Consider the following 14,963-nt stretch of genomic DNA (forward strand, 5'->3'; position numbering starts at 1 on the left):
TTGGAAGAGACCCTCAGGATCATCGAGTCCAACCATAACCCAACCCAACTCCAGCACTAAACCATCGCCCTGAGAACCTCGTCTAAACACCTTTTAATCACCTCCAAGGATGGTGACTCCACCACTGCGCTGGGCAGCCGGTTCCGATCCCTGACAACCCTTTCCAGGAATAATTTTTTCCTAATATCCAATCTAAACCTCCCCCAGTGCAACTTGGGGCCATTTCCTCTTGTCCCATCACTTGCTACTTGGGAGAAGAGCCCAACACGCACTGCAGAGTAATAGCTATCGATGATAGCTGAGATGTCAACACTGGAAACACATGTGAAAGGACTTGGGCTTGAGAAAAGACAGGCACTTCAGCACTCAGAAAAAAAACCAAACACCCTCTTCTAAGGCCAGATTTTTCAAGAATAAAGTCACCAAGGGGAAAAAAAAAAAAAAAAAAAAGGCAAAAGGGAACTGCACATGGTCCTCCTTCTACGAAGAATCAAAGAAATGTTTCAGAGGCTTAGTGTGAAATGGTCTGAGCTCAGATGAGTCACCGGGGTTCCTGGAGCACAAAAGACAATGTGGATAATTGATAAAATAAGGGCAGACGTTAAGAGGGATAGTCTTGATGCTTGCAGAATATGATGGCTTTTGTGAGGAGTTAACCTCCCTCCCTGACTACAATTGGAACAGTAGGATGTCTGTTCAGAAGCATCATGTTAAGAGGGAAGAAGGAATGTGTGCAAGTTGGAAGAAAAACGATGGATGCGTTGATAAAACAAGAGGCACAATTTAGCCCTGATCTGTATTTGAATCTGGCCCTGCTCTGCTTTGAACAAGGGTCAGGACCATGAGACTTCCAAAGGTACCAGCCAACCTAAATTACTCCGTGATTTTAAGGGAAGGGCTTAATGTAGGAAGAACATACCAAAAATAACATTCTCTTCATTACTGAATGAAATCCTATGCTGGAGAAAATTTTTTTTTTAAAAAAGCAAGCTTTATTTTGGAGAATAAGTCACTGATGCCTAGGGGAAGTGTGTGATGAAATAAGAGAAAAAAAACCCTCGCAAATGCAAGAGAAGATAGATGTCTTTTGGCAGACTAATGCTTTGATTTTGTCTAAACTAGCTTAAGTGAGTAATTCAGCTTCAATAGCACAGTGAATAACTGCTGTTGCTACAAAGCTTTAACCTTTACCCAGTCAATTAATGTTAGACCTTAAAAGCTCTTCTCAAAGAAAAAGGCTTTACATAAGAACTAGGGAAGATTATACTCATATTCCTGATATTCTTATAGATTAAAAAAAAATACAGCCCTCGAGGTTTTAGAACACACAAAGAAGAAGGTTTGATCAACTAATGTAAAATCACAGTATTTTTGCTTACACCAGTGAAAACTTGCACCGCCATAAATATCTGTACCAAGCAAAGGTGGCAGATCTTCATCATTTCAATCCAACACAAATCCAGTTTATTTTCCACTGCTTACCCAGGTAAGGTAACCTGAAATTTTTCCCAAATGCTTATCTAGAAAAAGAAAAATCAGACTTCAAAATAAAAGGCTGACTTGTGTTATTTGCTTGTCTTCGTTACCACACTTGTAGAAGCCTTCTGGCCTGTGTCTATAGCTGGAAACCTTTGCATTCTGGCCTTACCAGAATGGCTATTCTTTCTCTGTTACACATTAAAGAATGTATGGCCTTGATGGCAGGTACACCAGGAAGCAGCCAGACATACCAAATCCATACCAGCAGATGGCATCTTCAACCAGTTACATTTTGAACTGCTGATGCCTTCAGGAGATCTTGAATTTGATGCCGTCTTCGTATTCTGAAGCCTCAGGCCTCTATACTACAAAAAGCAGAGGCACTTTTGAACACCTAGATTGGCCCCCAATGATCTGAAATTCATTCTGCGTAGATAAAACCATCAGCTTACTGAGGATACATTTGTTCCCTCAACAAGGATTCAGGGAGCCATGGAAGTATTCTGCACCATGCTTGGCCTCCTTTCCCCACACGTCTCCTTAAGGGTTCTTCTCTAACCTACAACGAAGTCAAGGTGCAACGTCATTGGATTTCCAAAAAGCCACTACTGAATTGCACAGGATTTAACTACGTTTGATGCTAGCCCTCTATATTAAGAGGTGGCCATAAATAACCTCTCTATGTTTTTGGAAATTACGTTTTTCCCACTACAATGAGCAAGTTATCTCCAGTAGCAGATACCTTAATAAAAAGAAATCAAACCCCATAAATCAAAAACCTCCAAATTCCACGTAATTCTAGAAACATCAGTAGGCTACAAACCTGTTTGTAATCTGCTGCTACCAGTAACTAAAATAACACGTATAACATACAAACCACCCTCAAATCCTTAACGATGATGGCATTGTCGTACTTAAGACAGCAACGTAGTCTCACCTCAACACTGGCTTACCATGCTAATCTCATTTCGAATAAAATTTTGGCAAAATAGCTACCGCCTGTCATATCCTCTAATAATTAATTACAGTTTAGAGTCACATAACTTTCTTATTTGTTCAGAATCTAAAGATGAGTTTCTCCTCAAAGGAGTTTTACCCTTTCAACTGGAGTTTTTGAGATTGTTTGGGGAAAAAACATAACCTAGGTTTGAATATGTAGGCTGATCTCACAAACGGCTCTTAGGTCTACTTCTCTTTACTTTTAATTGTGTATCGGCACTGAGGCTAGCTTTTTTCCTCTTAAGTCTGATAAGAGCCAAAGGAAATGAAGCGGAACAAAGCGGCAACATTAGCTTTCGGAATTTACTGTTCTAGACAACTCCGACTATTGCCCACGACAGAAAGCAAGCCAAGCAGAAAGAAAATGGAAGCGCTCTTGCGCTGTCACCTCCTCAAAAGCTGAAGTCGCAGGACTGATTTCTGTGGCCACCAGCAACGCCCCACCCCACGGTGCCACCCTGCAGCTCTTGGACTGTATGTACAGAGGGCACCGAACACAGAAAAAAACGGGTTGTGGGTTGTTTTCTTTGTCGTGGCGGGTTTTTTTGTGTGCGCCCCTTTTTTTTTTTTCCTAAGATTAGAGATTTTAAATGATACTTTAAAATGTTCTTTTTTTAATACAGGTTAATAAATAATAAATCTAACACAGATCACTCAATTTTATCTCCCTGATTATTCAGAAAAAAAAAAAAAAATTAGTCTGGCTGGACGAACTCCTGCAGTGAACTCTCATAGGCAGTTCATTTTGATTTCTGAGTTCAACCTGTTTTGATCGAAGCAATCCTTTTGTGGTGTTTTCCACTTGAAAAGGCAGAATTTCTTGTAGAGGTAGATTTGGAAGAAGGAGGAGTAAGAGTGACTGTCAAAATTTGACACGGCCACTTTCAGAAGTAACATTCGGAAGCAATGATGCTCATACACCTATGGAGCCAGAAGGATTCTCCACAAGCCTTCCCATGTGCTGAGTACCAAAAGATGGGTTTTGATTCCTAGCCACAGGCTCTTAAATTGGAGATTAATCCATTGCCGCCGTGTCCTTGAGTCGCCTGCTTTAAAGACAATGATGTAGCTGGATCCAAAAAAACCTCAACAGAAAGAACAACACTGACTTAAACCAAGCGATCCACAGGGTTCAACACAACTGCTGAGCTCATGGGATTCTTTACACAATGAAGGAATGACAAAATGGCACCGGACTTAGATTCCTCTTGAAAACTTAATTCTTGTTGAATCTTCGTCAGAGGATGAGGGGCAAGATCCTCCTCACTTATCAAGAATATATTCTCAGGAAGTAATTAGCATCCCAGAGGGTATCAATACATGAATTTCAACTAGATTTAGATGACCAAATCCAAGAGAAAAGAGAAGCAGAAGCCAACACAGTCATTCTGGAGACAGCACCAAGGAACCATTTGAAACTCACCGTTTAATGATTTGATCCCCTAAAAAAGGCACGTAATGACCCCTGGGTCAGCAGAAAATGTTATGGCTTGACACACTACCAGCACAAACCACAGACACTACCAGCACAAACCACAGACACTACCAGCACAAACCACAGACACTACCAGCACAAATCACAGACACTACTGCCACAAACACTTGTGACACTTCCCAAGACTTTCCAAAATCAACTGCAGATCGAAAACACGCTCCTGTTCAGCACAATTCATCTTCATAATTAGCGTATTTATTTAGAGAGCATGGATTTTATAAAGACAATGTAAAAACATGAGATTTTTTTAAAACTCATTAAAATGTCACAGAATCACAGAATGTTAGGGATAGGAAGGGGCCTCAAAAGATCATCTAGTCCAATCCCCCTGCTGGAGCAGGAACACCTAGATGAGGTTACACAGGTTACACAGGAAGGCGTGTTGAACTACAGCAGATTTTTTTCATTTTAAAAGGCAAAATCTTCACAGAGGATATTATATGCATTTGGAAATTATTCTATAAATGTTTCATCTAGATAAACTACAGAAAACCAAGTAGAGAAAGTGTCTGTGTCAGCTCCAGGAGTATTTTTTAGAATAATTAAAATACTAATGAAAATGCACCTAAAGGCAGGAAGTAGTAGTAGAATTACCCACCCCAGAATAACATCCTTCTCTAAGCATCACTTCCAACTAATGCTCGCTGAGTTATGTACTTCTTCAGTGATGACAAGTCATATTTATAATATCTCCTAAGAACAAACCTGCTGTTACCTCCAGGTTTTGGCGCGAGGTTAAGACACCGGGCTGTAAATCACAGATGAAGGCAAGAGGTGGCTGGTTTGAGCTCCAGAAGCACAACCAGACTTTAAACAACGGGGGCGCGCATCTGCACAGCGATTCCCAAATGAGAAGGACGCAGTGGTACCTCCAAGTGGCAATGATCGGGTGACAGAAAGGCAAACACATGCTGGATTTTCCTTCTGCCTCCTCCTCATTTCAGTAGCTCCTCCATCCCAAACCGGGGAGGAAGGAGCGTGGGTGGCCGCGATTTCAGCAGCGATCCCACTGCCTTCCCACACCCTTTGCCAACACAAACTACGACCTGAGTTAAATTAACCTGAGGCCAGAATCAAAAGGAGGAATAGCTCGGCAAAGCTAAGAGAACACGAAAGGCAAGAACAAAGGATCTCTTTCTTTCTAATGAGGATTACACAGTGCAAACATGGCAGTTATTTTCAAAAAGAGAATCCAAGCGTCAAAGACTCAGGACTACCCAGTTCTAACTTAAGTTGTGCCACTGACTACATAATTGCAAAGGAAATAAAAAACCAGACATACAAGTTTCAGAAAAATCTTAGAGAAGCTACAATAAACACCACTGCTAGGATGTATTGTGTCCGCCTGGCGTAGCCCTGGAAGGAACGCTAACATGCTGTGCTGTGGGGTCAGTATTTACATAATGAAGAAGCACTGACACGCTAAATAAAAGAATGAACAAAGTCCTAAAGACACAGGTAGTTTGCAAGCAGTTGTTCTCGTATTTTTGCCTTTTTTTTTTTTTTTTTTTTTAAAGAATGCAATTTCTGTGATGACTTGAAGCCCAATACGTATTTGATCCTCCATTTCACAGCATCAGATTAAGCTCCATAACTGAAGGGCATCTCAGACTCCACAGTTTCACTTTGGCTTATTTGACTGATTTTTGCACCAAAGTACATTAACTATAGATGGATTATTTATGAGAACAAGTGAAGTAGTTGTAAAGAATATGGTCTGTAGTATCCACTCTCTTGGCAATAATGACGGATTTAAGCAGCTGCTACTAGAAAACATCAGCTCTGCCAAAACGTCAGATGGTAACGTCTGAAGCAGCTCAATTAACCATCAACAAGACGCAATCGCTTTGTTCTAGTAGGGATGCGGGCAGGCATATTTCAATCCATATCTGGAAGCAACAGAAGCATTTAGGGAAGAAACAGATCAAAAAAAAAATTGAATACACACAGCTTTACCTATTCACTTTCACCTATTCACTTTGAGAAGTCTCAGTTTTTAAGCCACAAATGATTTGATGTATTATGAGTTCTCAATAAAGCATGTAAAATAGCTGGAGCAGTGTCAGTTTTAATCAGCAATCCAATTAAAGGATCCAATCAAGTTCACTTTCGCTGTTCAACGGTATGTTTATATCATAAATTAATTTTAACAGGAGTTGAGCATGCAGGTTCTGTGTATTTTAACAACATATTCAACAGTGACACGTAAAGGGAAATATTTGTTGCACAGAAAACCGCTCATGCGTACATTGAGAAGAGAGTATTTCTAACACATTTTAAAAAAATGATGGGAATATTTCCTCAAAGTCTAATTCATTTCTAAAGTCAGAGCACATCTGCCTTATACACGTATGTAAAAAGAATTGGACTATCATTCATTTTCAAGAGGATGCAAGTGTAGATGGTGCTGTTACACTTTCCCTTTTCTTCTCTTCCACGCTTTCAATCTGTTCTGGTGCAATGTCCTATTATTTAGGCAAATAAGATCATGAATTTATATTTAAGAAAGAAACAAAGTTTATTTCAAACTAACATTTACCTCACTGCAGCCCAAGTTAGTTCTCCTGTGACGAAGGAAAAATAACTGCAGGAAATTTATTCAAAGAGCAAGAACAATTTGCTGCAATGTGTCCGGTTCCCAGGTGTTACTGGTCCACATACCAGTATAACGCAGAAACACAACTGATGCAGTTATGCCAGGAACATTTGGGACTCTCACGAATTTTAATGCTAGAACGAACGAAATACAGCATGTTTTCAGAATGACTAACAATACAGCTAGAGCAGCTAAAGAAGTTATTCACAAATGAAAGATACCACTGCTTGGCTGAGATAGAGAAAAAAGTGTCATACTGTGACCAGCGTCCTGTTCGGAGGGCACATCCCATCACTTACTGACTCTTAGTACCACAATCAAGATTAAAGATGCTTTTTAAAGATAACTTTAATGAATGCATTAGGGCAAAGAAGGGAAAATAATAATTCTTCCGTTTAACACACTCTCAGAAGCTGCAGGCATCTAGACTTCAAACCAGCATCAAAGCTTGTAGACCTGGGAGCTGGAAGACACCAGCCACTCCGGATGAAGTTTTACAATTTGATCATGTAAACGCTTTTTCCACAACACGTAAGTAAATATTTTAGTTATAATAGTGTTCCGGAAATTCAATAATTTCCTCAACAGTAATCACGGTACATTAGGTTTAGAGTATAAATTAAATTACTTAAGTGTGAAATAGAGAAGTTTTAACTAAAATGGCTTTTACTGAAAGGTTAATTTCAGATAAACTTTGATGTTATGCTAATATGGATAGATCTTACAGTACTTGTAGGCTCCTAATAAGCAATTTTGTTTATTTTCCACTCTATCTTAAACTGCTTTAAAGGTAATAATCAGAAAGAACTGTTTTAGTTTTACTCTCCAGTTGCATCAGATAATTTACGTGTGCTACAGTTCAATTCAATTTTAAGCATTATTGCATTTTTACTGTGATGTGGCATAAATACTTTTATTAGTTTGCCTTAGCATTGATCACTTTAGCTAGAAATTCTCTATGTTTGCAAAGTTTTAACTTGCACAGCACTAACAACCTACTAAGATTATTTTATGCTACCAAATGAGAGAAACCGGGCAAAGGAAAAACGTATGTGGAACATGAGGAAACATTCAGGCCCAGAAGACCCTACCATGCCATGGAATAATGTACCCAGGGAACATCTGGAAGCCTCAAAGATCATAAAAGCACGTGCTGGCAGGAGAGGGCTTTCTCTCTATAGTTTTTCTGGACCTATAATGCACCAAAAGGTTTCCAAAGGTCACCAGAGCTGCCACAATCGTCCCCGCACAGGCCGCCTCCAGATGCCCACAACCTCTCCCCTCCCACCAATTTAGAGTTCAAACTGCAAAAACTCTCAGCGTGCTCAACACAATACAAACACTGCAAGCAATTCAAGTATTTAAGTTATATTTCCACACCACTGCGACATTCAGCCAAGCCAAGGGAATTTTTTACCCAAATACAATGAAACTTCAAGCGGGTTACTAGTTAGTAGATGCCCAGGTTAGTAGTTACAAACCTACTGGAAATACACACGCACCCTACCTTACATTATGCGATGCAAAGGGAATAGCAAGGAAGGTTTTGCAAATAGCAGTGGCTTCCTTGCATCTATGAGATGCTTAAACGTGGGAGATGCAAAAACTAGGACTAGCAGAGGAAAACAACATGGTCAAGACCTGCAGAGACTGAGCCACTTCCCTTTGTTTTATGAAAGTTTCTACACTGAAACAATAAGCTTTTATTCTGTCTTCATCTGGTGCTCACCTACCTTCATACACCAAGCTACCTGGCTTTTGAACACAGGATAGCACAGAATCAGGGCTTTCACATGCTCCGTTGAGAAGGTTTAGAACAAGAGTATATGCTTTTTTAACCTATTTTCCATTTTTTCTAAATGAGGTGCTGCCCCCTGTGCCTGTGCATGGCCTGGGTGTTGTCACCAGGCCAGAAACTGTTGTCATTGCCACTGCTGGTGGTGGCACCCGTGCAAACAGAACTGAGAACACCTGGATGCAGGCAGCTGCCTGGGTATTGTTTATGTGCTACATGTAAGTACTATATCCAAAAAAGCACAGATTTCTAAAGATGCATATGACTTAGTCTCTTGAAAACAAGAGTTTCCTCTGGTAAACTAAGAACACAAAAACCTAACCAAAAGTAGTGCACACTGGGAACACAAGATGAGAGCTGTCATATGTTACAAGAAGAAACAGGGCACGTTAATTACTTTTAAAATAGATATCAACAGGGGAAAAAAAAATACTTACCTTAAAAACATCAACACACATCTCTTACCAGCTTATTCACCTGTGTAGTCATATGTGCAAGAGATATCATGCTCTTTTCATTCAGTATCTGTAAATCTAACAATATCCTCAAGAAACATAACCCAAAAGGTAAAAACGAAGACACACGTTAGATATTAGACAAACATAGCATTTAAGAGTTCTAGTCTACACTGCAGTTAACTATGTCATTTAAGGAGGTATAAATTAAAATCACAGAAAAGTTAAGGTGGGAAGGTCATCTAGTGGCACCTGCTCTGCTCAAGATGGGGCTAACTTCAAAATTAGATCTAGCTGCAAAGCTGGAATTGGCTGTTGTCATCAGCTACTTTGCTACTGAAATCAAATTCTGCAATATGACCTTTGGGTCCTTGTATTTTAATCCCAGGCCCTCCTGTAGCTGGTAATTCTTGCAGATGTTGGAAAACAACAGTTTATGGTGTTCCAAAAGTGCGGGTTTGGTTGCCTCAGAAAAGACCAGTGAACTGAGGCCCATTCATGTCAATAAATCATACGCGTAGTAATTAAAGTGAACACTATAAATGTTGGCAAAAAAACCCCTCCATATTTAGGATATGACAGAATTAAGGTTTCACATACTACCTCTCTTGCATATGCATTATGCTACAAATTCCTTTATTATATAGTCACTTTCTGCTCTTTTCCATGCAGTGGACAGAATGAACCATACTCATGCAGTCAGCAACTTTCAAGTTGTGTTCACTTCACTTGTGTGAAATATGCTTTAATTACAAAACTTCTACAAACCTCACTCTGAGACAGTCTGTTCAGCTTGCTCACATACTCTCAGCACCCCTCACTACAGCAGTGTCTCATCACTTCCAAAGACGTGTGAGTTACTGTCTTCAAAGCACAGGTGAGCTAAAGGGTCCATTTGACAGACAAGGAGCCAAGCAAGCCAACATTGCCATCGAAAGCTTTACCTATTTTTTTTGGTGTGTGTGTGACATAATGCATTCGAGAACTCAAAGAACTTATTTTATAGGTAATTCTGTCATTTACGGATGTATACATGTATACTCACGCATGCAGTTAATAGTGTTCAGTACTTAAGAACAGCAGATTTTAGATGTGGAAGTGAGAGCCCACAAAAACAAGCAGGTAATTAGTCATCATGCAAAGAGTAATGTATGTTGCTTGCCCAGAACCACTCTGTATAGTTATAGTAATGAACTTATATAATAAGGCCACGTAACATAAGCCAGGCCTTTCAAAATGTGGCTTTCCCAACTGTTCTTTGGAGCATAACTTCAGTAAATATTGCCATCAGGGAGGTTCAGAGATGTACTTCCTTAGCCTTTCAGAAAAAAAAAAAAAAATCCGCAATTAAAAATGAGCCAATTTCTCCATGTGCTGTTATACTGTTATGAAGATAAAACAGGATGGGAAATTCTAAGGCTGCCATAGAGACATCTTTCCTCTAAACACTGAACAGCTGTAGTCTAGTGGTAGATTGACCTCGTTAAACCCCCAGGCTTAAGATGAACACCACGTGCCTCCAAAGTGAGAGGGTACAGATTAAGAATTCAGGTACAGTCCATCCAGGGAAGGTGGCAGCATCCCTGTCCCCTCACAGTCTGCCCATTCCCTGCTGGGTGAAGGCTGGCATGAGCATGACCCTCTTGGCCATTTCCTCGTCTCTCGAGCTTTTCGCCTCAATCATATATTCTTATCTTCAAGTCAAGCAGCCACACACAACCACCTCTTTTCATCCCTACGTTCAGCCTTCAAGGTTTTTTGACCCAATTCTCTTCATCCTTCCCAACTTACGTTCACGAGTCAAGACGAAGTTGCCTCAACACTTCCCGGATGGAAGAAGAGTCCCGATAGCAGAGGACTTGGAGTCTCTTAGTTCAGGCTCTGTTCAGATTAATAGCCACTGAATAGCAGCCCTATGTAACCACCGCAGGAATAGTTCACCTTGGTTGTAAGCCAGAACTGTAGCAAACTATGCGTACACGTACATATGTATGTAGCAAACGATGAGAATTTCAGCGAAGGTCACAAATGAATTAATCAGCAACACTTCAAAAGGCTTATAACTTCGCCAAATTTGAAAACGGAATGTATTAACTCAAGATGACATATTGGTGCTTCCAGCTGACCATAGACGCAGAGCAAGTTTTTAACATCAATGCAAAATAATGGATTGTGCGCTCCACATTAAGGCTCTTTGCGTGCCTCCCCCCATTGTACAAATCATCTTCTCTCACAAATCCAGGTCTTCTATGTACTCGCTCTATTTCACATGACTTTGCTTATAAACAGAACTCTATTTTTTTTTTCTGAGGACGATTATCTCACTCCTTAAAATAAACAGAAGAGAAATTTCAAACTGAGGGATGGCTGCACAAGGTTTTAAGAAAAAAAAAAAAAAACTTTTCACATTCTTTAACCTTTATCAAGTGTGTCACTGTACTAATCCACAGTCCTTTTCAATCGTTACACTTCTCTCTCTCTTCTTTTAGATGATCGCCATCTCATTAACTAGCTATAGGGATACGTTTCTAAAAGATGAATGCATCTCCCACAAAGGATGCCATATTAATGATTTCTGATTGTCGCTCTTCAACAAGACTGCTTGCCATTTCTGAAATCTAAAATTTATTTTCTTTTCCACTCTACCAGTAGTTCTGGTTTTTTTCTTCCATACGTTTGAAAAAAAGCTTTCCTCTACTCCAGTTATTTCTTGATGGCCTGTACACTTTGCACTTCCACCACATCATCGGTCAATTGATATTCTCTTTATCCACTCACCTGCTGCCACACTACTCACACAAAGAAAACTGCCAGGCCCACAACAACATGCCTCATAAGCTTTCCCAACCTCCCCCTCACCGTTTGTTTTTCCTCCTCCTTTTGATGATAGCTTTCATAACTCCTGCTTTCATGTTTGTTCATATGGAACATTAGCACTTCTCAGCTAGCCCGCTAACAAGCATCAGGAGCCCAGCTTTCCTATGCCAGCCTAAAAGAGGGGAGCTCCCAGCCACCCTGACAAATGCTGCGGTATCGCAATCACTGCGTGAGAAAAATTTCAAAGGCAGGAACAAAGCAAGATGTAGGCTGAACTGAAAAAAGAATCAAAGACTTAAATTACACCAGCGTTCTACAATGAAGTAACCTTCAGGAGATTAATCTCCAAAATACAATTCAGAACAATTCCAATACCTTCAAAAGCACTTAAGAAATAATTTTGAAAGAGAAAAATTCAAAAGGGAGAGAGAGAGAGAGAACAATAAATATGGACTTATTGAAATCAGTCAGGACACAACACACCAGACCTGTCCTCCTATAGTCTACATCTCTCGATGGATTAAAAAAAACCACCTCACTTAAAAAAAATCCACAAAAAGGTAGAATTTCTGCATGTCTGCCACTCAAGTTATGGACAATGCTATTGCACCTCTACGACCCCTTTCATTTATCCAGAAGAGTCAAAGAAAATGTCTGTAGAGCTTCATCCTCAGTCTGCTTGGGGGATCCTTTAATTCATCCTATTTCCTTTAATCATGCATAAGCTACAACATGACTGACATCTTTTCCATCAGAATTGCCCGATAGCATGACAAGATAATTATTACATAAAAGATTACACACATTACCTCTCCAGGTCAAGCTACAAACTCCTGTTTGAATGTCGTTTCTCAAATTACAAGCTTTAATAACTTGTGCGTCATTCCAGTCCAGACTCTATGCTCTTCATTTTCAGAGAAAGTTTCCTGAAAATGAAGGTTTTGCTACTTCTAAGTAGTTTTGATGAATGCTGCCAGTGCTGATAATAGAGACTGGTAACACTGCTTCTGCAGCACAGGAACCTATTTCTTTTCCTTTTGTCAGAGCCCCCCAGAAACAAAAGCAACAAAAGGAACCGCCTTCTTAAACCATGTTTTATAGTTTGGTTTCACAGTTTAAGCTGGCTGGTATTAGTTATCTTCTGCCCCACAGCTAACTTTCTGTGCCACAGATTGATTTCTTGCCAAAAATGCATTCATATCCGATAACAACAACAAAACAGGGGCGGAGGCACATTAGAGCAAGCAAATGCATTCATACGTTCAGAATGCAGTCAGAGGCAGGAGACAATTAGAGAAGGAAATTCAAAGTAAAAGGCATTTCCTGAGGATTAATGAGTGGGTGGTAGTGTTTGATAGTCAAGGGCAGGATGAGTTCTGCAACCAGCACAACTCATTAATCCCCCAGGCAACACAAACTGGGGTTCTTCTGATTTTATTGGGTTTTTTTTCCTTTTTGCTGCACTCATTATTTTTCTTAGCATTTAATTAAGATTTCCATTTACTCTGACACCATTGTACCTTCAGAGACCAACGCTGTCTGTACGTCTGGACGGCACTACTATAGTAAATGACATCTATAAAATTATGTAACTAATATTTGGTGCAAAAGGCCAGATGACTTTTCAAATTTAAGGAAGGTCTTCTAATCTTCTCCTAAAGACGAAAAGTGTTCTCTGCCTCAGAAAAAGAAAGCGCTTAGTAGGTGTGATCCTTTCCTCTAATTTACAAGTTGCTTGATGGCCTCCATTATCCCAGTGGTAGCAGAGAAAAAGAGAATCGAGTATTGGACAGAAGAAATTATTTTTGAGCTGCCTTTCCGCTCCTTAGGAAGCCACGTACACTAATGTATTACTTACCGTATGCCAAACCAGCAACCATCCCCTCCCCACCATCGTAACTCCATACTAACCTGTGACTGGTGCATCTATGTCCAGCAAATTTTTTTCCTGGCGGAGAATTGAAGCTCCCTCTGTTATTATTCTCAAAGCAACGCTTTCTTCCAGTCTCCCTTCTTTCATAAGGTGTGCCTTTAAGATATCCACACGGGGTTTTCCATCATTATCAAACACTTCCTTAGCTGTGAGCCGGTGACTTGGAGGAAATGGGACAGCTGAGTGGAGAAACAAAAAAAAAAAAAAAAAAAAATCTGGTCACTTTTTACTGTAAAAATTCTCTGTTACTGATAATGACACATTTCAAAAGACATATCTGCTGCAAAACAGCGTTAGCATGAATTTTCTACTGCCTCTTTTAATTTGTGGTTTCAGTTGTACACAGATTACCAAAGATACCATTCGTGTGCACGTATTCTGCAGGCTACATTATTCGTGCATGCAAGAACAACTAATTCATGCTTATAAAAATTGAGAGGAAGATTTAGGCCATATTAACAGGTAGATACATTCAAACAAGCACCCCAAAAGGCATGGGAATACCGGAGAAAAAAGGGAATGGAGCTTAAACTGCTCTAGTAGCACTAAAGGACGTTGATGTAACGCTGGGAATAAATGAATAAATAGGAGGTACGAGGAGGGAGAGGATGGGGCCGCAGGGCTGGTCTGTGCTGGCTGCACCCCCAGTGCAACCCCAACCCTGGTCCCCTGCGGAGTGTCCTACTGGGAGCTCTGCCACATCGTGGGACACGAAACCCTAATGCCGCAGATCGATACATCTGTTAGCTTCAATTTTCTTCTAGTTCACAACCTGCATGCTTCGGAAACAGCCCACAAATCGCACACATCGTTTAAAGTCCAAGGCGAGAACTCTTCCCTTGCACTACCAGAAGTAATAGAGCAGATAGTTATTTTCCACACATAATGCCTGGATTTTTTCAGCTCAGTTTTTGTTTCTTTTTTTCTTTCTGCTGCCCCAGCTCCGGCAGTCCACCCACTGATGTAGTCTGGTGGGAACTAGTGAATGTGGGTCTTTGCAATACAACGAAGCCCGAGTGCTCTCAGACATAAATGCGGGACAAAAAGCGGCAGAGGTGACAGTTTACAACATCCCTGATGCCACCAGGATTCTCCTCGAGCAATCACGCCTACAGCCAACAATGAAGTTAAAATACAGCCCTCAGCTCTGGAAAGCCCTGCCGTAGATCTCTGACAATCTTCTCAATCAACAAGAACCCCTAGACAGCTTTAAATCAGTTGGTTTTGAATGGTACCTCTATGGTAAGAGGTAGGCTGTTAAAGACCAAAATCTCATCTTGCTCTGCACAGCTACTGCAGTTAAGCGTATGCTACAATGCTCACAAAAATGAGAAGGATATGTGCTTTGTGAATCTTGCAGATATACACATAGAATGTCCTAATTCCTCAAAAGC

General features: G+C 40.3%; 1 protein-coding gene across 5 annotated transcripts in view; it reads right to left on the bottom strand.

Annotated features, from left to right (window-relative positions):
* The window catches only part of PPP3CA (protein phosphatase 3 catalytic subunit alpha), a 171,401-nt gene that overhangs the window by 85,286 nt on the left and 71,152 nt on the right, over positions 1-14,963 (bottom strand). For all 5 annotated transcript variants that reach the window (XM_065633818.1, XM_065633816.1, XM_065633815.1 and 2 more), the window contains exon 2: positions 13,548-13,748. In XM_065633818.1, coding sequence (XP_065489890.1) covers positions 13,548-13,748 — 201 coding nt within the window. The remainder of the gene's footprint in view (positions 1-13,547; positions 13,749-14,963) is intronic.

This window comes from Caloenas nicobarica, chromosome 4 (genome assembly GCF_036013445.1).
Source record: "Caloenas nicobarica isolate bCalNic1 chromosome 4, bCalNic1.hap1, whole genome shotgun sequence".
Classification (NCBI taxonomy): domain Eukaryota; kingdom Metazoa; phylum Chordata; class Aves; order Columbiformes; family Columbidae; genus Caloenas; species Caloenas nicobarica.